The 25372-nt window shown below is 39.3% G+C and overlaps 1 protein-coding gene across 1 annotated transcript in view; it reads right to left on the bottom strand.

Annotated features, from left to right (window-relative positions):
- SYNJ2 (synaptojanin 2) overlaps positions 1-24239 on the bottom strand; it is a 58867-nt gene extending 34628 nt beyond the window's left edge. Inside the window, exons 1-5 of the mRNA XM_009075174.1 lie at positions 24158-24239; positions 13731-14001; positions 11107-11332; positions 2484-2567; positions 515-576 (exon numbers count right to left, since the gene is read on the bottom strand). Coding sequence (XP_009073422.1) covers positions 515-576; positions 2484-2567; positions 11107-11332; positions 13731-13834 — 476 coding nt within the window. The 5' untranslated portion in view covers positions 13835-14001; positions 24158-24239. The remainder of the gene's footprint in view (positions 1-514; positions 577-2483; positions 2568-11106; positions 11333-13730; positions 14002-24157) is intronic.
- Between the last annotated feature and the right edge of the window lie 1133 nt (positions 24240-25372).

The following is a 25372-nucleotide window of genomic DNA, read 5'->3' as shown; positions in this document are numbered from 1 at the left end:
ATTAAAAAGGTTTACAAGCCAGTCTTTGGGTAAAATAGAAAAGCATCAGCATAATAGCATCACACAACACTGACTGTAGAATAAGGCACTGCTATTTTTGTATTGGAGTGAGGAGAAAAACAAATCCAGAATGGAATGGAAGCAGTGTTTACTTCTTAAATACCTGGGTTACAGTGGTAAAGAACATATGTTCCATGTACCTTAAGTACAGATTCACATTCGTTGGCTCACAAAGCGTTACACAAACCTTTCTTTTGCATACCACTCAGTATTTCTTAACTTTTACAGAAACAAACCAGGAGACCAAATTAATTCAACTACTACTGAAAACAAGGAGGGAAAAGTACAAAAAGAAGTGACTATATTAAGTAAACCAAATTAATAACCTGCAACACCTGGGGGATTGGCCACGTTATCTGAGAGATGTTTCACATCTTTCAGGAATACTAGGAAGGCATAAAGTTGTGGAATCTGCCAGGCTGCTGTGTTACTGCCAAAGTGGAATGAAGCTTACCTGTCAAAGGCAGGTGCATTAGCTTCCAGACCTCTGTTGAGCCTTAGATGACGGGAACCAACCTAAACCAAAACATTAGAAGGAAAACAAAGAGAAATAACTTCTTAAACTGCTAGAATCCTAAATCACTAGATGTCTCCCTTCTGCCTCCAGAGGAAAGCATCTTTTTCAACAGCACCAGATACCTCCAACAGGCTGCACACACCCACACAGATAATATCCTTAATACAAAAGCCACAGCTTTTATCAGACAACATTTACAATTATAAGTAAAAACACAATTATCATTAAGCAAAGGGATACCTACATATCTTTTTATGGCCAAACAAATCACATCCCTTTGCCAGATTCCTCTAGCAAATAGCACACACTGCCTCACAGAAGAATGCAGCATTCTTACTGCCCTTGCCTGGGTAAAAAAGGCTGCAGAGTTATGTCAGTTCCACAGGTTGTGTATCCTGAGTTCTTTCATCTTTCATTATTTCCAGAAACTAAAAAGTATCAAAACAGTCATTCAAAAATATGAAGGATGAAATCCTGTGCCATCAAAGTAACAGGACTTTTCATATGGATGCCAACAGCAGTATTCTCGAGCTCCTTTTGATTGCTAGCTACTGTTATTACAGTATGCAGAGGGCTTCTTTCCTCTCCAAAAACTACACTGCTAAATAATTATAGGATCATGCATTGTTTCCTGAACTTCATCATCTTCCTTTATTTTCATGATGTTGGTTTCTGCAATTGTTTCTAACACCAGTGCCAGTAGACTCACATCCACAGAGTAAGACTTATGAGTATTCACCAATGTAATTGAAAGCTACATAATGTAATCCAGATCAGGCAAAAATGCAGCCTGTGTCCTTACTAAAAAGTTGAAAATTATATTTAACTAGAGGTGCTATCCACTAGCAAAAAAAAAACCCTTGGGAAAAAGCTCTATGGCTTAACAACATATGGAACAACAATGCTGGATTGTCGTTTTTGTCCTACACTAAGGACAGGACATGTGCACAATCATACAGGCAGACCTGCTTTATAAAAAGAAGCAAGTATTGCACTGGATGGTGCTAACAGACAACAACACAGATCCTTTAGTCATCTTCCTTTTGCGCCAAATCCAGTAGCTCTGCATAGTACCTATATGCTTGATTTAATAATAAAAAAGTATCAAATAACTTTTAAAGTATCTAAAAAGACCAGTTATATGATGTATTTTCTCTGCTAACATATATGCATACATGTGCATACTCATTCCAGTTGCTTATCCCTCTGTTAATAGAATGCAGAGTGCTAGGGCAATTCTCATTTGGGGTTATAGCTGAATATAAACTCTAAGTCGCAGACCATATGTAACTTGCTAAGCTTATTGGGGTTATAGCTGAATATAAACTCTATGTCGCAGACCATATGTAACTTGCTAAGATTGATGAAACCCTACCTCTCTGCCATGCAGAAAATCAGATTAGATCATTGCCATCCTTTTGACTGAAACCTAGAAAACACACCATCCAGACATTTAACTTTGTTTCAACATAACATGCTCCTATAGAGCTCTTGTATCCCTAGATACTCCAATTTTATTGTGGAGGTCGATTTCATCAAGCCAAACAGGCATTTCACAAGAAAAGGTTATTTCATATCAAACTGAAAATGTTATAAAGATATTGCTGTAAGCTTCAGTTTATAACATTACAGCACAGTCCCCTACAAACAGTTCCCTGTAGAGGCATCTAAACACATGAAAATATTAAACCTCAGTTACTTATAGCGATTTGTCTGGCATAGTGCTGTTTATCTAAACACACAAAATTTCCTAGAAGGCAAACCTAAAATGAAAGAGCTCAGCATTTTCACAGAATGACCTTTGCAGCTCATTTAAAAACATAAAAATACATTAAATTTTATGCCAATTCTAAATTACAAGCAGCAAGAGAGATAAGCAAGGTAGACTTTTTGATTATTTGTTTACCTGAAGCCTCGTTTGCTCCCAAAACAGTGGAACAGAACCCCTGATCTGCACAAAGGAAGACACGTCATCATCCAAGTAAATTGTCTGCAAAAATAAAATAAAGGAAAGGAGTTCTGCAGTTAGATCTATCAGTCTGTGACCCCTTCATCAGGTGACAGCTAAAGACACTGAACTCAAAGGGTAAAAAAAGTAAACCATGTATCTCACTGTATCCACTTACTGCTCAGCCCCTTTTCCATAGTCTCGAAGGCAGTGGAACAAAGCACAACGTATTTGCTTTCATGTCATCACAGCAGATTCAATTCACTACTCACCAGAAACAAGAGAAAATTTGAAACACCACCACTAGCAAGAAGGAAGGAATCTTTCATCCACAATGAAGATGGATTTGATCTACTGGTGGAGACACTCAGAAAGACCAGCCATATACTCTCCCTCCGTCTCTCTCACAAAACTTAACTGTGCAAAATGTCATTGCTCCTTGTGACCGATGATTGGTAACGTCAGGTGTGGGATAAGCTTATCTCCTGCTGTATTTACTATTTCTTATTTCACTGCATGTTGTGCCTTGTCAGAGAGTCCAAATAAAACTCAGCAAAGCCAGCAGCTTCATCACTCCCATTCTGAGATACAGTGAACAGCATGTGATGTACTTCTTTTCCAGGAGGCTTAGAGCAAGAGGCTACAACCTCCCCATTTCCTTTCCTAAACAGACCTTAAACTCTCCTTTAGTATGTGTTCTTATGATCACTGCCAACAAGCTGATTTTGAGTCAAATCTATATGAAGTACAAAGACTGATTTCCCCTTTTGCCTTCCCCCTCCACCAGCCCCCAATCAAAGTGTTACATTTTATGTTAACTTAGCACAAAAGGTACTATCTTCAGATTCAGTATGACCACAGAGCAACTGCGCAAAGCCTGGCTCACTCCTCTGGCCTATACTTAGCAGTGGAATCCTGGCTGTTTTCCACCGGGGATACATGATACACATGATACACATCTCCGTTATCTCATGCATGACAATGAGTGCTCTGCAGCCCTTCTGAGGAATGGTATCCAGGTTATCCAGGTAGCTGCTCTCTAACCACATCATATCATTTAGCACAACTGCTGCCAGCTGGCTAGTAGCTCCAAAAATAGAACAGAACATGAAAATGGGTTCCTATACAACTTTAATGTGGTTTGTGCCTGGGGATTTGCCACTAGATGTGGCAAATGGGCAGTTCAGGAAAAGTGCCTGATCTTTATCTCTTATCTTTATAATGACTATCAATATACAATTTTTAGAGCTGCATGTGTGAAAAGGAGAATTATAGCTAGCCCGGAGAGGTGTGTGTTTAAATATTCTGTCACCAGTTTTATCTAACTAATATTTACTGTATTTTTGCAAAGCGCTTACAACTCCATTTCATTAAGATGAAATATTTAAGTGGCTTTGTCATGGACACAATGACAATGTTAAAATGATAGCCTGCCCAGATGTAGTGCAAAACTGTATGTTTTGATTTTTTTGAACCTCGCACCAATGAATTAAGAACCCTTTTCTATGTTGCACTGCATACTAGCAGAACCCTCTGCACAAGATGGGGGATGCTCAGAGAAGCTTTCTTGCAGGGCTTGTCTCAGTTTGAGTAATGTGGGTCTAAAATATGCTCTCCCAGTAAAATTTTCTAAACGGTGCTGATACCTGAGTGCAGGAGCTAATTACCATGGCAATACACTGGTGCACCTTTTGTTCACACTTTCCTGCTCAGGAGAGTTTATTCCTCCTGCAGTTCGACTACAAGAGGAGTATGCAGGTCCACCTTCTTCCTCATTATCACATCCTTCCTGAGACAGGTTGTGCCAAGATGAATCAGTGACTTCTACACACTGAATCATCTTTTCACTCACAGTCATGGATCCAGAAGAGCTCATTCCAAGGTAAAGGAAATGAATACCACCGTTGACAGCCCCAGCATTATCCTGACTAATACTAAATGAACATCAGGTCCTGAAAGCAAAAAAGATTCAGGACTGGCTCACTTGAAAATTTGACAACAATCATCACCTTAGCAATGAATGAAACATCTAATGATGACTAATATAGACAAAGCTTTACATGAAGTACAATTTGGTCACTCAGCTTGCTACAGAGGATCAGTTTTCTTTACAATCTTCTGAAACATCCCTGTTTCCATACCTAACTGAAAAACTGACAGCTCAACTATCTCTGACTAGCTCTTTTAGACAACTAGCTGCAAATCCTCTAGACCCACTGATTAACAGATAATAATTCAAATTTAATACCTGCAGTCTAACATCTTCCTCAGCTACAGTTTAAATGGAAAGTATTTCATCAGTTACAGACCATGAATATATATCCTGCCTTCTTCATGCCAAATGCAGAAGAAAAATATCGATGAAGCATTTCTGCCCTTCTGCATTAACAGATGCTCATATTTCCACTTATTAGCGAGTTAACAGATGTTTTTCACTACTATCACTCACATTTTCTGTTCACTGGTTTTCTGCTCTATTAAGGTGTCCATTTAGAGAACCAAACAACAACCAAAATATTCAAACTAGTTGGGGATCAATCCTGTGAACTGAACAGGATGACCACACCTTGATGTGATGGGCTGAGGGACCGATCAAGTTGAGGTCTAATACAGGACTCCCCTATGCTGACAGAGCATTCTAAAGAAACTGACATTTTCATGCACCTCGTCTTGTAGCTTTTAGAGATTCAGATAAGGTTTTTGAACTGGGAGCACAGCCTCTCCAACACAGTCATTCACAAGAAAGTACTTCACATTAGTACTTTTTTTTTTTTCCCTGTTCACTTACAGGGCTCATCATTCTGTTCTGTGGAGCAATTCTCTGGTCTTTCACAATCTTTTCACCTCATTCTCATGACCCAGATGAATCCAGAATTATTTTCTTCCGAGCTGCCAGTGAGTTGGAAAAAGACCTAGTATTTTTTTAATGAGTGGGAGAGTCGTTAAAATGACTTTTCTGTCAGTCATTCCTTCCTAAACAGACTGTAAGCACTTCATTAAGCATTACAACTAGGCAAATCTTAGCTGAATTTCAGCAATACCCACTATCTTTCATTCACCACTCCGAGGATGATGACCTCTGATCTTGACACTGCCTTTTCGTATGTATGTCCCTTGACCTTACAGTATTACTGGCAACAGACTTCCTACCAGCAGACTTGTTAAAGAAGCAGGTCGAAAGACTAAGAGGGCTTTCCAGATCAGAAATGGACATAATCTTAACACCCATATATACTGTTAGAAACCCCATTTGTTAAAATCTTAAATAAGCATTGATAATACAGTCAAGTTAAAATTACACTTATAAATAAAAGATTCCAACTTTGTTGCTTATGCAACTCCAGCATTTATGCATGGATAAGTACAGAATTTCTTTTCTCATATTCTTCACAGCCTTGATCATTTTTTGTTTATAATGTCATGTTTTCTACAAGCACATATCCACCCCACATTTTTGTCGTTCTAGTTTTGATTTTATTACCCTATCCTCTAGCAGATATGTTTCCTTTATTCTAAGGTACTAGACAAAATATAAACCATTCCTTAAAAAAAGAAACATAAAGAAAAATAAACAGCACTTTATGTCCAGAATTTTCCTGTCCTGTTTTCCTTAATTCATGGACAAGAAACACATCCAAGAAGATCACACTGGTTTTCCTCTAAAAGTTCAACAACAATCAGTTACTTTTTTGGACATCACTTTGTCATTAGGATTGATACATCCTGCTAAATCTCTGCCTTTGGGCTTCATAAAACTATTGTGGAGTCTTATCTCTTGTCTTAGATCCAAGTTGTTGCCTATGTGCCCCAAGGACAATGTTCATTCCTACCAAATCCTCAAAATACTTGAGGAGTACTTAATTAATCTCAAAGGCTCTGGCCCATAGCACAATCCAATCCAGTAAGCTGCATGAATTTTCAGAGAGCTTTCCTGCAGTTTCCCAACATAGGAACAACTGGATACTTAACCCATGTGGAAGACCTCTTTGCCCTAATAATAGATTACTCATCCTCTGACCTCTGGTGTTAGGATTTGCCATGTTTTTCTTTCCATTTCTGTTGTATTAGACTCTTTTTGTGGTCTCTCTCCAACTCCGGGACCATGGATGATAGTGCTGACAGCTCAATATGATGTTTTTCAATTGTTCTCTTCTGCTGCATAGGACCAGACCTTGTGCCTGAGATCCAAGGTCTTTTCCTGGTAGCACAAGCTTCATGCACAGGTATTGCTAATAAGCTTTGGGCAAAGAGCAAACATCTCTGTCAACCAGCTGGTGTTCTAATCCCAGAGGGCTGTGCCCATTCATCACTTGGAATAAATTTTTTCACTAATCACCATCACTCAGCTTTATAAGAAAGAAATAATCATCCAGTCACAACTTCAAATGAAAAAAATCATTACAGGCTCAAGGGGCACACAGACACAGTCCATGATGAAATAAATACTCAGATGTCTTGTTCTGGGATCCCCAGCTCTGCTACACAATCCACAAAGAGCATGGACAACAGATGGTCTAAACATACCTCTCTGAGTCCCTTTAGCTCAGACCATGGGATACAAGGACATCCTTGCCAAAATAATCCTTTTTGCCTTGCCTGGGGTCATGCTAAAACCTGTCCAGAAAATAAATTAACCGCATGATTGCATCTATTCCACTTCTGGAGAGCTACCCAACACAGTCTAGGAGGCATTGTGAAATAGGAGTAATTTTCCTTAATTCATGCTTGACATTTTTTTCTTAAATAGGAAGAAAGGGAAGGTTATTCCAAATTCATGGTATTTCCTTTGAATTCTTTGTCAAGGTTTCCATTTTCTTTACTGAACAGTTCCATGAAGAGGAAAACAACTGAAACCATTCATTTATCTTTGGTTAATTAGAATTGTTCCCTGTAAGCCACACACTAAGATATTAAGAGTTTAGCACGACTCTTAGGAGCATAACTGGGGGAGGAGCTGAAATGTAACAGTAACAGGCACACCAACTAAATGAATGTAGCACACTAGTTTCTCAAAGCTATCAGCAGAAAAGAATTAAAGGAATGCAATAGTCTCAAATTCAAGGGATTACTAGGGAAGTAAGAAAAGGTGAAGAGAAATATTTAAACTATAAATGCAAAACAGACTGTTATTTAAACTGCTTGAGGATAAACTGCAACATTGCAAGTAGAAAAGGCTGCCATTTCATTACAAAATACGGGCAGCAAATCCAGAAGTGCATGTTAGAAGGATTTCAAGAAATTCCCTTTTTCTCTTCCCTTCACTTTTCTTTTCCTTAAGTGTTTTCTATAATTTTTTCTTTCTTCTCTTTTCTCTTTAGAGATGCAAGTCAAATTATCAAATATCTGAAAGATTTACTACCAGGTTTTCTTTTTATTTTTTTATTTAAAGCAAAAGTGAAGTAAGATATTTAACTTTTCCCCCCTTCTTCTCAAACACTGAGTCACAGCATTTAAGCAAGCCCACAAAAAATGACTCATTGCAGAGCTAAAATGTCACAAGGCTAACTCAGTGGGAGACAAAAGCATACCATCTATGCATAAAAGAGCTGCCTGGAGATAAGATTAATTGTTTCTCCCTCTTCTAAAAACAGAATAATATTAGAAGCAATTCCTACAAAGGGGGGGGAAAATCCTGGGCTTTTAGAATCTTAGGGTGCTATTTATCCATGAAAGCACATAGCCAGCATACCATTATACTGTACAGGCTGCAGCAAATGGAAACAAAATGTTATTCAGCCAAGATATTACCTCATAGGAGATTAGTCAGTGGTCTACTATGAAAGTAGGAGAGAGTTTATTCTAGGACTCTTCCTTCCTAACAGCAAGGGGATGCCAGCTTGAACCGGATCTCAGGCATCCCAGTGGTTAGCCTAACTTTGCTTTCTTAGGACACGCAGTTTGGTAAAACTAGTGTTTAGCACCAATCACACAATCCTTTAAAACTGCAAACCCTTGCCATAATAATTTTGAACCTACTTGAGCTTTTCACCCTAAAACCATTTCATTCTTGTGCTTTTGTTTACTCAATTGGAAAAAACACTCAAAAGCCTTCAGTCCTCCCACTTCAGCCTCTGGCTGGGCAGAGACAAAGCGCAGCAGTTCCCATGAAGAGCCTGACCCAGCCCCTGCCAAGGGAAGCATTAGCAATCAAGCACTGTTTTGCCACTCACCAGGAGTCAATCCTCAGGTTGCCTGCTGGAATGCAAAGGCCATCTTATTTTTTAAGCTAATCATTTGCAACATGATGTACTCCAAGAATATAATTAAATAGAATGAGTTACTTCTGGCTCAACTAGTGAGCAGGAAAGCAGAAGTATTTCCCATCATTAGACAACTGCTAAGTGCAGTGACACAAATGTGAGACTGATCTGAAAGATGACAATCCTTTCTAACATTTTGTTTCCTCTGCATTTCAGCAAGAGAACATTCTTCAAATCCTGAGTAATGTGCTTTGCACTAATGCTCATGAGAAGACACTCAACTAAACCAGCAGATTGTACCAAGTTATTACTTAATATGACTTATTTCCCTTCTTCTGTTCCCAAGTTGCAGGGGAAAAATCCACTTTTCAGTAAGCAGACCTATCTGCATCTCCCAGTGCACTGACAGACTTTTCAGATAGATGTAGCTGCTGCAGGACTTGAATTGCAGTTGCTTTAGAGCACAGGCACAAAAGAGAATTATTAGCAGAGAATTCAGAGGCTGACATACTTAATATGACTTATTTCCCTTCTTCTGTTCCCAAGTTGCAGGGGAAAAATCCACTTTTCAGTAAGCAGACCTATCTGCATCTCCCAGTGCACTGACAGACTTTTCAGATAGATGTAGCTGCTGCAGGACTTGAATTGCAGTTGCTTTAGAGCACAGGCACAAAAGAGAATTATTAGCAGAGAATTCAGAGGCTGACATACCCAAGCACTGAAAGAGTTTGGCATCCAAGAAGCAGAATTTGTGGAAGCCTGAACACTAAGAGGAAAGCTGTCAGTCTAACTGAAAATGCAGGCAACCAGGAAAAGAAGGAACATGAGGAAAAAGTCACTCAACATCCCCAATGAGAACTCTGACCACTGGGCAGAAAGTCACACATGTAACACCGTGGATGCTTTGAGCATGTCTTGGGAATCTGACCTCACCAGGAGTACCAGTCTGCAACTCCTCCAGGCATTCTCCTGAGTAATAAAGCACTGTAAAATCTAAGGCAGCCCTAAATGTGTCTTTAGGCAGAACCAGATGAAGAGGTTCCACCACGAAGGCAACATCTTAGAGGAAACATGGTGACGTACCCAAACATCGCTGGATTTTTGATAAACAGGTGCCTGAAGGCATGCCTGCCTCATGCAGTGGGATAAGGGAAAGGACCACACCAGGTGTGAGCTGCTACATTCATGCAATGCCATGAGGAAATACTAGGAGTGCTGAACTATCAGTACCTTTGAGAGGGGATGCTACCCTCAGCCATCAGGCACAATCCCACAATGACACAGCCTTAACTCTTCTGGAACAAGTAATGACGTAGTCATCATAAGTATCTATACATTACACTCACTGTATCATGCTCCACTTACGAGCATGACAAAAGGAATCTACTTTCATTGTATGTGCACCTACATATATAGGCACATACATGTATAAAACAAACTATGCTATGTATGTAGTTTTGTAGACCTGCCCAGAAGATGCTGAAAACCAAATTTTAGGAGCAAACCCTTGTCCTTTGTTGAAAACTACTACAAACCATTTATTTATTATGCTTATAAAGTCATCCATTTCTGCATGATGGTTCTGGATGCTAGTAATTACTACTTCTGTTCAAAAAACAAAAAGTGATTTATACTTGAATAAGAAAGCACTCATTTCAGGTGGCACAATCCTACAAAGATTCTTCAGGGTCCACTGCTTTTTATTGACTTTCAAGGCAGCAAGCTAAACCATGTGTAATAAGACCAACTGACTGTTATTCTGTTTGGCTGTGCCAGTCAAGAGAGCCTGCTGAAGACATTTCACACACATATTTTGTCTCAGCATCAGCTGGAAATGATGCTTTTACCATGTATGCATAAAAGCTGTCATACCTCCTCTCACTAGAGAATCCCCCACAAACCAAAGGGGAATATAAAGCAAAGTCTTTTCCAAAATGAGTTGAATTGGAATTTGCCTAATTTTGAGAAGATATTATTTTTTCAACATTGTCTTTACTAGCTGAAGTTGATGTGACAGCTAACTTTAGTAGTCAAAGATGACTTCCCAGCAAGCACAGCACCTTTGCTAGACAGCTTCCTAACGGTTTGAAATCCCATGTCTATACCTCACTTCAATATTAAGTGGCCACACTTTCACATCCAGAAAAAAACCCAAAAGTATTAGTGAAATTGTGTGAGTGGAAAAGCCAGAAACACTGAAAAAAGAGCAGATCACAAAGAAATGCTTAATGGGCAAGGACCAATAGATCTGTCAGGCAATAATATTTTAAATATTCTTGGAAAAAATACTTGCTGAACTCCTTTAAGTCTTGTTTGAAATTCTGCCCCAATTAAATGCTAGTGGACTAAATTATTCAAAGCCATTGGATACATCCACTTACCTGCTCTGTCTCAACGAAGTTAGACACGTGTCCATCATCACTGACCCCTCGAACGTGGAAGCGGACCCCAGCTCGCTCACAGCTGATGCGAGAGATCAGGCAAGCTTTGGCCTTCTTGTGGCAAGCATAAACAGTGCGAATGTCCACTACACCACACATGACTTTCAGCAACCAGTCAGAGCAGTTCACCTGGTAGTGTTTGAAGGGCACGTGCAACAGCTGGTTCCTGAAAAGTTCAACAACATACAGATACATTACTGAATAAAATAAACAGACAGGTGTGGGTGCCACCCCACAAGAGTCACTAATTTAATCAGTTAATGTTCTGTGACCCTTTTTCTGCTATACCTTTTCTCTATCCAAAACCAGGAAATATCAGGACAAAACCCTTGTGCACTACTATGGGGAACTTGGCATTGTTGATCTTAGAATGGCCAATTTTAAGAGCACAGCTACCATCCAGGTGATGTCTTTAGATCTTGTACCTGTCCTTTAAATTCAGGTGCAAAAGTCACCTCTTCCAGCTCCAGAAATATATTTATATTTACTAATCTTTTTCATAAATTACAGTGTAACAAACTGGTTACTTTTTTGACCAGTATTGCCCAGACCTTAGCATTCTCTACAGGATGAAGAATTGGTTCAAAATCCACTGGGATTTTTGGAAAAAAATTTCCAAGCAGAAACTGGATCCAAAAGTCAATGAAGATATTGCAAAAAGTGCTACTAAAATTAAAACAAGCATGTTTTAACCTTCTATTTATTTTAAGATCAACACTTCAAGAAACACAGCATGCCTGTTAAACAGTGATGCCAGCCTCTTCTATTATGATATTTTTCCCAATTCCGTTTTTCAAAATGTGCCTTTAGTCACACGTGAGGGCCAAGAGAATCCCTTTTATGCTCATTTATTGCTCAACAGCAGATCTGTATAAGCTACTAGATCTAGTGAAACCCCTGAAGAATTGTTCTTCTAGAGTACAGCATTTCTCTGAAGAAGGTGCAAGTCACTTGTACATTTTTATTCTAAATATGTAACTGAAAAAGCAACCCTAAAACAATTTTTGCTATCTTTTCCACCTCCTTCTCCTAATTCTGTGCACAAAGGAAGTCCTCATTCAGACAAATTCCAGTAGAATATTTTTGTTGATGCAGTTCATTTAACAGGCAGTCTGTGCTGCTTGTTACAAAGGTCATCTGACACTTTTCATCATGTAACTATTTATCTCATTGTTTATTTTTCCTCCCCAAAAAAATAAATCTATGGTTTGGTCTGAAATTTCCCCTATCACCTAATTACCTCAAGATAAGGGTTTTTTTGGAACATCTTTTTGCTCCAAATGTGATGCTGTTGCCATTCACCCCTGTTCTACAGCATATAGAATGATTAGCCAAAAATAGGAAAGAAGGAAAGTTCTTCCAAGAAGAAAGTACAGGGGAAAAAAGAGTTGCTTTAAAGGTTGTTTCCTTGTTAAGGGATATTGCCACCTTAGGATTCTCATCACTGGAACCAGCTCACTTGTGCCATGTGCCTGATTTGGTGAGCTTTTTGAGGGATGCATAATTAGCACAGTTGACAGCAAGTTTTCTGTATATTGAAACACTAGATCTTACCAATAAAAATCACATCATAGCTAAAAGGATTATTTAGCCTGACTGAACTGCTCTCTCATGTTAATTTATCACCCATTATGAACTTGTTTGCTTATTTAATATTCACCTACTTTGGGCCACAAGACTTATTGCACATTCCAGCATCATACCCACATTTAACCCTGCCAGTTATTTTCCACCTACATTGAACCCTCATTAACTTCCAGTACAGCTATGCCTCTAGTTTGACTATCTTCTTGTTTAAAAAGAATAAAAAAAAAAGAAAAAAGGAGGGTATAGAAATTCAAGCATTTTGCCAAAAGTTGTAAACCAAACAAACTGAATTACATCTACTGTGAACCCACCTAGGGAAGACAAAACCTAGCATTGTGTTTTCTCCTTTCCCCTCAACCAATACTTACCAAGATACAAAATACTTTTTTTCTTTGCTTTACAAGCAAAAGAAAGTAAAAGCACAGGGAGTATATCACAGGAGTTTCCTTCCATGCAACATACATTTGCACTGAGCTGTAAACACATTAATATTGATGTTTTCAACATAAAAACTAGGGCAGGTTACTGAAACATTAAACTACAGACTTTAAACACATACAGTTTTTAGAAACAGAAGATACTTCACCAGAGATGATGGGAACTGCAGGTTTCTATTAGCTAACTTTAAAGCAAATTATTAAAAAGAAGAGGAAAAGGAAGCTATAAATAACACATAGACACGTTTCTGCAGTGCGAGCAATACATCTTGTGCTTCCTTCTTTGAAGCACAAAATGTCATTTTATAATTGCATTTCACTATGAGATTAATTTTAATTAAAAAATGTTTCTTGTTTGACCCAGGTTTACCATGAATTCACTAAGACCACATGCCCTGTAAAATGACATAGCACTGAAATGAAAGGAGGTGCATCTGAAATGCACATGTTCCTTTCCCTCTGAGAATGTTTGACCAATAAGGTACAGGTGGGGATAAAGAAGACTGGTATAACATGATATGTACAACATGCAGTACTAACCAGAAGAACGAGTTACCAGATTCATAGTGGTTATCACCCTGCTTCTGAGCCCGCACAGTCAGGTCAAAGTTTGAGCCTGCATTAGGCCAGGAGAAATAAAACATCCCAGTGTTCAGTATTTTCTTCAAGGCAGTAACACGTTCATCTTCCTTGGTTTCTTCCTGGAGAGGACAGAAATCTGTTGCAGTAATTTTGTAAACTTCAGCATCCAGGATTTTTCCCACCGACGTACAGCCTGTCACCAGGACCAGAAAGTGCAGCCGAGTGTTACCTAGAAGGTGACAGACAGTTACCAAAGGGTTACTTACAGGTGGACACAGTTTCTCATCAGTCGTGTCACATGCAGTGCTGACAGGGCTCCAGCAGAGGCCGTGTCTTTGCTTCACAAGACAGCACATACAAACGAGGGGCACACAGCCTGTGTTCTTTACATTACTGAATTCCTTTTTTAACTGCAAGTGACTACAACTGCACAATATTCCACAATACTTAGCCATCCACATCCCTTGCTGCAACACAGTGTGCTCGTCCCACTGACTTTATGAAGAGCAATGTACTTGCTCTTGGGACACTACTCAAAAAATAAAATTTCACCACCCTAGAGAATGCACAGCATTCAGATTCTTTGCTGGCTTCAGCTGAAGCTGTGTGTTCCAGGGATTCAGAAAATTTCAGGATTACCAATTCTTGAGATTTTGCTTTTTAAATCACAAAAGAATGTACATAACTAGATAACAACCTCAGTTTTCACTGAAAGAATTACAGCTGCCATGCCTGTGAAGCGAAGCACAAAATCATGAAGCAGCTGAACTTCAGGGCCCCGAAAATAAAAGATAAATTTTGAAGCTCAAGAAGGCCACTGTAATCAAATCTCTTGTACACAGCAGGACTTCAACCTCTGCTCATTCTCTCTGAAATGATAATTAGGAAACAGTAGAACAACTGTTCAGAAAACACTGGCTTTGCTAGGAAGAAACTCTTTGATTCACTTAAATTGGCCTGTAATGGAGACAATGTCATCCTATGGACTCCTGCTAGCAAGAAAAGGTGGAAATGAGCCAAGATTTATTAATTTAGCATAGCAGGACCAACAGCTGACCTGCCAAGAGCAAGTTAATTAGCGAAGGGCACAGTGACAATCTGGGACAGTATGGCTTCAGACAGCAAAAGGGAACACAATGTAGGATCCCTTTTCAACCCGCCACGGTGACCCACTGTCTGAAAACACGGACCAAGGTTCACACAACAGGGTTTTTTCTGAAACCCCAGCAGGGGAGTCCCTGCTTCCAGATCACAGGCTGCCTACAGAAACTTGAGTTAGGGGTGGTTTTTGGCAGGCCCAGAATATTTGTGTAGGCACATGGGACTGGAATGGCAGGACAAGGTGGGAGATTAGATCTTATTCATTCTGTTCTGCTGACGCCAGCTTTGCATAAAGGCCAGTGTAGGTGGTATTTACTAAAAAGCTCTGTTCATCACATTTCTTTCTGTAACAAGGGTGTGCTGTGTTCTCCTTCTTGAGTGCATTTCAGAAGTATGTCTTCTGTGCTTTTGACACCATAGCAGAGGGCTAGGAATACATGAAACCTGACAGTTTATTCATCCTTTGCACATGACCGTGCATGACTGTAAAGGATTAAGAGTAGGAGATACAGCAGCTATCACCATGGCCATTCATAACTGACAGTATTTACTGTCTTGCAGCCTCCAGAAAAGGTTAGATAGCTAATAGCTTCTGTCACTTAGGTGAAACCATGCAAAACTGATAAGTTTAAGTAAACTTCACTCATGAGAATTTGGAAGCAATGTATAGAAACACTACTAATGAGCCTTATTATCAGTCAGCTTCAGGGACAAAAAAACAGTAGTGACAGACTCAGAGAGCTGCCTTGCTGGCATGCTGAGACAGAGTACAAGCACTTTCATTGCTTTCAGTGACCTTAAACTTTCCTAGACAGTTCAAAAGAAATCAAATGAGAAAGTTAATATTAAAAGCGCCAAAAAGAACAAAAATTTAATAATAGTGGGTTTGTTATCTGTGGTTCTGTCCTTTGAGAAGCTTGTAACTGGTAGGAAATTACTGGATCTAAGCAAAGTAATCCTTTAGTTTAAGAAGACAACAAGTAGGAATAAAGCAATAAAGATGACAAAAAAGCCAATCAAAAGTACAGTTTTGCCTTACCTACAGTCTCCCTTAGCAGAGACTCTAGACTCTTTACTACCTCCTATACTAAACTACTCACCCCCAAAATGAGATACACATCTACACGTTTGAAGGTCCAGCACATCTACTCCCCAAATCACAATAAGCTCAAAAAGAGCAATCACAGCTAAGAACCTATTGCATTGCCCTCTGAAGCACCTGCCACTGTGCAGTAACCCCACATCAAAGAGTTGGGGCTGTTCAGACTGGAGAAGAGAAGGCTCCAGGGAGACCTTACTGCAACATATCAATATATAAAGGGAGCCTAAGCAAAAGACAGGAAGACACTTTTTACAAGAACTTGTAGTGATGAAAGAGCAATCACAGCTAAGAACCTATTGCATTGCCCTCTGAAGCACCTGCCACTGTGCAGTAACCCCACATCAAAGAGTTGGGGCTGTTCAGACTGGAGAAGAGAAGGCTCCAGGGAGACCTTACTGCAACATATCAATATATAAAGGGAGCCTAAGCAAAAGACAGGAAGACACTTTTTACAAGAACTTGTAGTGATGGGACAAGAGGCAACAGTTTTAAACTAAGAGGGGAGATTTGGATACAAGATATAAGCAAGAAATTTTTTACAATGAGTGTGGTAATCAAAGAGTTGGGGCTGTTCAGACTGGAGAAGAGAAGGCTCCAGGGAGACCTTACTGCAACATATCAATATATAAAGGGAGCCTAAGCAAAAGACAGGAAGACACTTTTTACAAGAACTTGTAGTGATGGGACAAGAGGCAACAGTTTTAAACTAAGAGGGGAGATTTAGATTGGATACAAGAAAGATGTCTTTTACAATGAGAGTAGTGAAACACGGGTTGCCCAGAGAAGCTGCAGATGCCCCATCCCTGGAAATGTTCAAGACCGGGTTGGATGGGGCCTTGAGCAACCTGGGCTAGTGGAAGGTGGCCCTGCCCATGGCAGGTGGGGTGGAAGTAGATGGTCTTTAAAGGTCCCTTTCCAACACAAAACATTCTATGATTCTCTATATACAGAATAAGTCTCTTTACAGTACTCCAAATTATGGAGCAGCCGTCATGCACTTTACATGATAGGTTTGAACAGAGGCAGGCTGGTAAAGGAGTTCACACTCACGGCCCAGAAAACTGGAGAAAAAGGATGAAAAGAGACAAAGAGATTCAAGGTATGACAAAGCTAGCCTGCTTTGCCCCTTTGTCCTCCTAGGCTGCTCTGTGAGCTGAGGGGGTCTTCAGATCAGCTCTAACCGCTCCTATTTGCTTAAATCGCTCAAGCTATGCCACAAAACCACCAGAATACAGAAACCCTATGACACCACAGCCGCAGCTTACACAAATCTCTCTTCACCTCAGAAAAAAAGTCTCAAGCCCCATCCTCTGATAGCACTTTCATCCCAGGTGGTATCTGGACAGTGTTCCCGGGAATCAGCTCTGGGCTGTCACTGCACTCTCTGCGGGAGGAAGATCCTTGCCTGGTCCATGTGCCACTCTTGGCACAGGGAACAAGCTAATCACAATATCCTATTGACAGCACTCAAGGCTGTGTCCTGCCCTTTTTATTTGCAGCACAGATGTCGCTATGGGGTTCTGAGCAGAGGTAAGGCTCCCATCAGCCTTTCACACCTTTTAGAAAGGTGAATTAACGCTACCAAAATACTACTCTGCTATTCATCTTTGAATCATGTCTCTACTTCGATGTAAGAAATTACTCACCACTAAGCTACACAGCTATACGCTGAGCAAGCAAGCTGTCCCCATCTTCCCTTCTTTACCAGCAACATCAGTTTATGCCTGGGAATCTCTTCCTTCAATTTCAAACCTACATTCTCACACTCTTTTCCCTGAACCTAGGCTGTCCCTGTTTTTATACACATTGATAAATACACTGGACAAGTTTGTACTGGAAATGATAACTGTGCTACCTCCACTGATGCTTTCACTTAGGCATTTTGTCATATTACAAATGTCATTCCAAGGAATAAAACAAAAGCATTACATATCCAAATAGCACCTCATATGGCAGACACATAACATTTCCAGCCAGAGGAAAAATGTTTCGGTTCATTTGCCAGTCCCTGAAAGTTTGATTATTAATATATTAAAGAAAAAAAAACCCATTCCATTTACTCCTAAATTTAAACTTTACAAAGTCATTGTGGTTTCTTTTCTGTTATGTCAATGTCAACATTTCTTTTGAAGAGAGACACACAACATCAAAATAGTTACATCAATCACAACATAAATTGCCTTAAATTTAAGGGTAGAAATTACTTAAATTGCTTCAGTCAGGATGGATGCTGCTACAGGAACAAGTAATTTTTTTTTAAAAGCAAAATTAGAATCAACTTTCTCCATTTCTAAAACCTTCAAGTACTAAGTTATTGGGCAATTGTTCATTGATTGCAAGGAAAATAACATTTTTAGCTGAAAAATTCTTTTAGTTCCTAAAATATTGCTTTTCAATATCCAGTAAGTCTCACAAAAGAATAAACAAAGTTGCACTCCTGGTTTATTACACCCACCCACTCCCCAAAACAAACAGACAATCCTGCTATGAACACAACATGAAATTTCCTATGGTAAGTGGATTTGTGAGGCCATCACGCATGAAAGAGAGGGGGTTTAAAACTGGTTTTGCTGAGCAAACTGTGAAAATATCACAGTTTTAATGAAATTGATCAAACTGAAACACCCAGATATTCCTTAAACCTAGAAGGTATTTCCCCTTAAAAGAACTGAGACTATTCCATTAATCCCTGCAGCCTTAACTTTTCAAAACTGTAGCTTGCTACCATTTTCAATTCTATAATTAAATTAAAAACACTGCTCCTTTTAAGTTTCCAGTAAAACTGTTTCATGCAAGCAGCACTTGAAGTACCAGATTAACACCAATCACAACAAAAATAAATCAGCTAGTCCAGTCAAACCCACCTGGCAGCATCATCAGGGAGCACATTATGGGCTTACAACTTTTGAAAGGAGTTAAACAGTATTCAAGGTATTTACGTTTCTTCTGTTCAGAACATCAACAACAACACGGAAAGCACTAAAGTCATGAAATGAGCAGTCACCACTTAAGTGCAAGCTCAAATAAGACAGAAAGTCGAGTTTTAAAACGCTGGCAGTGCATCCTCAAGATCAAAGGGAAAATTACCACTAAATCAATTCCCTAGAGTCTGTGGCTGCTGCAGTCAGCCTACAGAGGCTCCCTGCATATCTGGAGTATGGGATAGGCCAAACTCATCCTGTTTCTTGAAACAGGAGCCCAACAGTTCTTATCAAAAAACGCAATTAATGGAAGTACACTGGGTGGAAAATTTACAGTAATTTCCCCTTGATTTCACATGCAATACAGTAGCAGAAAACATGTTCTATTCAGAAGACAGCTGCAACATGCAGCACCAAGGCCAATAAAAAACAATCAAAAAAATGGAAATTTTTTCCTATGAAGCAATCAAGGCTCCAGGTCTGGCTCTTACATTTCACTTTGTACCAACCACCACATCAGCTGCAGACTATTTACCACCCCCCACTTTGGAAAACAAAAATCTTATTTTTTCCCTTTAGCTTATACAAGCAGCTTAATGTACAATCCTGATCTATATTAGCCTTTCTAAACTGTACACAGAGATGAAAGAGGTGAAAGGAATATAAGAAATCCAACTGAAGATCACAACTGTAGAAATGTCCCTTGTTTCCTTGTGATGCAATCTGGAATGTTTTAAAGAAATCTTGGAAATAATTTTAGAGCAACAAATGAAGTGTTCCTTACTGGTCATGCTTTCTACAGCAACACATCTATGAAAAAGCAAGACTCACCCACAGAGCTACCGAAAAAAAGTCTTTCAAACCTTATGGACCAAACTTAGATCTCAGATAAACAAGTATAAATGTTCATGCACTATGACCAAGATCATTATTTTGCCCCATTGTAGCTACAAATCACGACAAGCATCTGTAAAAATCACTTTTGAAGAAATATAAGAAATGTTTTGCTCACAGTGATATGTGCTGAATGCTCTTTTCATCAGGTTGCACAAGAGAAGCAGAAGATGGAGAATATTTGGCACAGAAACAAGACAATAACAATTTCCATCCATTTTTAAAAGCTCTTGTGAAACCAAGTGCCTTTATCCAAGCTGAACAGGAAACACGGTTCTGGTACGTCACACTGTACAATAACACTGCAGTTTCTGTATTTAACCTGTCTACATGACTCAAGGCCATTGTTTCCCCTGCAAGAGGCAATATTCAATTCTTATTTTGTCCTTCTTAACTATAAATATTTCACTCAAGACTGCCTTTTCCTTTTAAAAATGAATTTGTTCCAATTTTTGTGCTTTCTCCATTCCATTACAGTCATTGTCTTATGTTCCCCGACCCCATTCCATCTTCACTTCACACATACCTCCACTTCACTTTGTATTCCACTGGAAAACAATTTGCAAGGTATTTTTGCCTCTTGTCTATCTTAAAAAATAGCTCCAGAACACAGCAGAGCATTCGATTCTAACCACCTAGCTGAAAAATTTTGAGGAAACCTACAGCAGAATTATGAAAAGAACTGAGATTTTCCAAACTACCATTTTAGTCTCAAAGATACTCTTCTTCCATCTTTAGGAAATGTACAAAAGGAATAGAAGACAGGTACTTAGTTGTTCTTTTTTCCTTTGAAACTTCTTCCTTTCAACTACACATTGTATAAGTGCAAGGGTGAGAGTATATACAGAGTTGAATGAGTTCACAAAGCCTCTCCAAATACAGCAGCTGTATTAAACCTAAACAACCTATGGGGTCATGGTGTTAAAACATCACCTTATATATGCATCTCTTCCTGACATCACTGTGTCTAAACCAAACACTGCAAAGCCATCTCATTTAACACTTTGCTTAAGATGCATTTGTCACTGCTAGAGCTTCTTTGGCAGCAAAACCTTGGCTGAGATACAGCTCAGAAACACTGTGCAATTCATTCTGCTGCCATCCATCTCACAAAAGAAAGCAGAAGAACTTAGTGAGTCATGTTAACAGACATAAGTACATAGAAGTGAATGTTATTACTGGTGGGAAACATCAACTCTGTGAGTCAGTTTCACATATTTCATCTACGTTCTTGTGAAAAGCACGATCTACTTTGGCAGGCATCTAATGTGATTTATTTGGATTCCAAGTAGCGATATTTACAGATTAATTAAGGCATTCAGACACATCTTTCATGTCTTGGCAAAAAGTCTCCCCTTCTGCTCTACAAATATACTCTTAATATCCCAGTGGAATGTACTTTCACAAATATTTTCAGCTAATTTAGTACTTAAGGACTGCAGGTTTCCAGCAGTAAGGACAAATACGGATAATCCTGAACAAAGTCTACGTGATCACTGATGCTTAGTGAAGAGCTGGCCAATTATGCCTTTGTTTGCAGCTGCTAAAATACATTTTATAAAAAGAAATGTTTCATTGCATTCCTGTTGTGGGTTGACCCTGTCTAGGTGCTCACCAAAGCCTCTCTGTCACTCCCCTCTTCAGCTGAGCAGGGAAGAAAAGATATGATGAAAGGCTTGAGGGTTGAGATAAAGGCAGGAAGAAATCACTCACCAGTTATTGTCATGGGCAAAACACACTCTATTTGGGGAAATTAGTTTAATTTATCACCAATCAAATCAGAATAGGATAATGAGAAATATAACCAAATCTTAAAAACACTTTCATCCGTCCGTCACTCCTTCCTGGGCTTAACTTTATTTCCAATTTTCTCTCCCTCCCTTCCCCACAGCAGCACAGTTGGGCAGCAAATGGGAGCTGTGGTCAGTTCATTGCACATTTTTCTCTGCTGCTCCTTTCTTCTCAGTGGGAAGACTCCTCATACTCTTCCTGAGCTCCTGCATGGGGTCCCTCCCGGAGGGGGCAGTCCTCCACAAACTTCTCCAATGCATATCCTTTCCATTGGCTGCAGTTCATCATGAACTGCTCCAGTGTGGGTCCTTTCCACAGGGTGTAGTCCTTCAGGAACAGACTGCTCCAGCCTGAGTCCTCTGTGGGGTCACAAGTCCTGCAAGCAAACCTCCTCCAGCTTGGGTCCTGTCAGGAGCCTGCTCCAGTCAGGCTTCCCACAGGGTCACAGCTGTCTTTGGACATCCACCTGCTCTGGTGTGGGCTCCTCCATGGGCTGCAGGTGGATCTCTTCTCTATCATGGTCCTCCATGGGTTACAGGGGCACAGTCTGCCTTGCTATGGTCTTCACCATGGGCTGCAGGGGAGTCTGCTCCAGCATCTGATGCACCTCCTCCCTCTCCTTCCTCACTGACCTTGGTGTTTGCTGAGTCATTGCTCTCACATATTGTCAGTCCTCTCTTCTCCAGCTTCAGTTGCACAGCTATTTTTTCCCTTCTTTTGAAACAAGCTATTCCAGAGGTGCTACCACTGTTGCTGATGGGCTTAGCCTTGGCCAGCATCAAGTACACCCTGGAGCCGATGGCATTGGCTTCATTGGACCTATGAGCAGCTTCTCACAGAAGCCACCCCTGTAGCCCCTCCTGCTACCAAAACCTTGCTACACAAACCCAATACAATTCCTTTGTGGTGTTAATCTACTAAGCAAGCAACAGCTAAAGGGATGGAACTCTCTTTAAAGTAAGACAAAAGATCTAAATGAGACTGTGACAAAAACCTGGGCTATGTCTTCAATGGTGAGATAGCATACATGCAATTATTTTTGCTTTTTTAAACATGCTCAGCAGCAGAAAATGTTTGCTTACCACTATAGCATGACCATCTGACTTTTCAGTCAGTCATAACTAGAAGTTTTTCTAGTAGTCAACTTTTTTATCCAATCACTGATAAAATTTTAACAAACTCTTCCAAAGGAGGTTCTGTACCAGAATTTATAATTTAATGCTAGAACAAGATGGGTGCAGTGACAAAGCTCAGAGAGGAAAAACCTCACACTTTAAGGGCACTGCAGTTAAGCAGATGTTGTTCAAGAAGAAATAAGGACAGGAGAAAAAGTGAGGCTGATAATATTTCACACTCGATTTGAAAACATACGCCTTTTAATATGAAGACCAAAACTGAATATACGCATACAAGAAACTACCCTTATATATAGGTTGAAGAGCTTGAATTCAATAACTACATTCCTTTACTACTACAACAGGCTTCACTAGATGTCCATGAAGAAAAACAGGTCCACATGCCAAGAAAAACTAATCACAAGTCCTCTGTTTTTAATTACATTAACAAATTGATATAAATCTCCATATAAATGCCTAATTAACTGCACAAGAAACAAAGCAAACAAAAAGTCCACATTCATTTTAAAAGAATAGATAGGCCTACAGTTTTAAATTATAACACAGAAATCCTTTGCAGTTGCCTCTGGATCAGTCTGAAGTCATATTTCTCAGGCCACAAAATGGTAAGCAAGCTATAAAAAGACATCTACTGGCCTAAATACACCAGTGCTTACACCACCACTGCCTTTGGTAGATTCCTTAACCAAGCATGAAGTCATAGGGAAAACAGTTTTATTATTCCTCCAAGTGAAAATTAAGGCTTACTGTAAGAAGACCTTGGGAACAATGCAATATAGTGCTTTTTTGTTTAAGCATCTCAGTTATTTTCAAGTACTGTGTAAGGTACTATTACCTTCAAATCAATCACTCTTAATCCCTTCTTAAAACATGTTATTTCCATTAACATTCCTGCAGGCAGTGTAATAGCAAGCCCTTTGCTAAACCAAAATTCCCAAACTGTATGGAAATTTACAACAATGACAACAAATACTCCTTACTATACTAACAGAAGCTAAAGGCCTGCTTCTGCAAATCCCAGTCCATGGGAATCACCCAGTTAAAGGCAATTGGGCATTATAACAAGAACTGGCAATATGTACTACTATATGTACTACTACATGTAGTCTCAGATGACCATGATAATCAGTGTCTAAACGTGAACCTTAAAAAAGAGAAAAAGTAAGAAATCATAGTTGTAGGGAAAAAAGAATTACAATTCTCTTCAGGCAGCTAAGAATGTTAGACAAAACAAAGTAAGAAAAAATCCAAAATTCTTAGACTATCATTTAGAGATATGCTTTTGGCACAGCATAGAAAAAGAAATAATCTTTTCCAGTCTGTACATAACAAAGTGCAATTAGCTTTCACAGTTTAAGGAATTGGACAACTTTAGCCACTTATTGTCATTCACTATTGTCTGGACATTTTACAATCTCAGTCATACAGATCGTCACTTACCACATTTAAGCTGAAGCTCTCCTAAGCACCCATAAGCATCCGTGAGTTTTTCATACTGCCCTTTAATTGCATCCTTTTCTTCTGGAGCTGAGAAACAAAAAGAAAGGCAGAAAAATTAGTTTTTCAATCTTCATAAAATTTTCACATGGCTATTGGCTACACCACTGCTTCCCAGAGCTGATTTTGCTCTGTTAACAAGACTACAGTACAAAGGTAGGGTTAAAGTGCTGTAAAAACAGTGATTAAAAAGTGATGGGACAGAAATGCAAGATAACATAATCTGATGTAGACACATCAGATGCTGACTTCAAGAGGAATTAGACATATTTTACTGAGGTAAGAATTAGCTAATTATATAAATAAAGGGTCAGATGCTGATGTTAGATTTGTGTATTTCTGCAACAAGTGACTTCAATGTGCACACACTGAACATTTAGACATTAAGCCAGAATACAGATCAAACTTTTAACATAAAACCAGCATGCCTCCTGAATGAGTAAATCTGCATTTTGTGTATACTTCCAGTAAGGACCAAGATTAGCCTCCCAGATGAGGAAAACAGCCTATAACCCTCAAATGTCCTTTACTTCTTGAACTACAGATAAATACGGTACTTTGAGAGATTTGTTAATACTTTGCAATCTTATGCTCCTAATAAACTTGCAGTTAAAAAACCCTGAAACCTCTGGGCATAAAAAGGACAAACTGAACTGCCTGTAATGGACGATAGAACAGAAAAGAAAGAGACTTCTTTGTCTAAACCTCAAGAGACAAGGAGCTCAGTGAGAAGCATGGAAAACAAATAAATAACCTATATATTGCTGACACTTTGAAGTGAAAGGAAGGACAATTCCTCTCACACAATTCCTTAGCAGAGGCAACTCCAAAAGGAAATTAAAACATTTGTCTCAATTTTTGCAGTCGTGACAAATAAGGAAGACTAGTTATTTTTTTTCTTTATTTTGTTTTTAGTGCCATGCTTTCACAGCTTACCTATTCCGCTTTCTTAGAACAGAGTGAATCAGGAGAAATTAGTAAAATGTTGATACCACACACACCAGTGAAACAAAACATAAGCAACAAGACCGAGGATAAAGTGGTTTTTTTATTGGGTAATATAAACCTCTGGACAGTAACAATTTCAATCTTCAGTAACAGCACATCTTAAGAGCTGAGATTCTGCAAGCTCAGTTCTCAGGCACTTAAAAAAATCTT

The sequence above is a fragment of the Acanthisitta chloris genome, unplaced genomic scaffold, assembly GCF_000695815.1.
Source record: "Acanthisitta chloris isolate BGI_N310 unplaced genomic scaffold, ASM69581v1 scaffold1945, whole genome shotgun sequence".
NCBI lineage: Eukaryota > Metazoa > Chordata > Aves > Passeriformes > Acanthisittidae > Acanthisitta > Acanthisitta chloris.
Note: the sequence above shows the minus strand (reverse complement) of the source record. Positions and strands in the feature narration are given on the sequence as shown.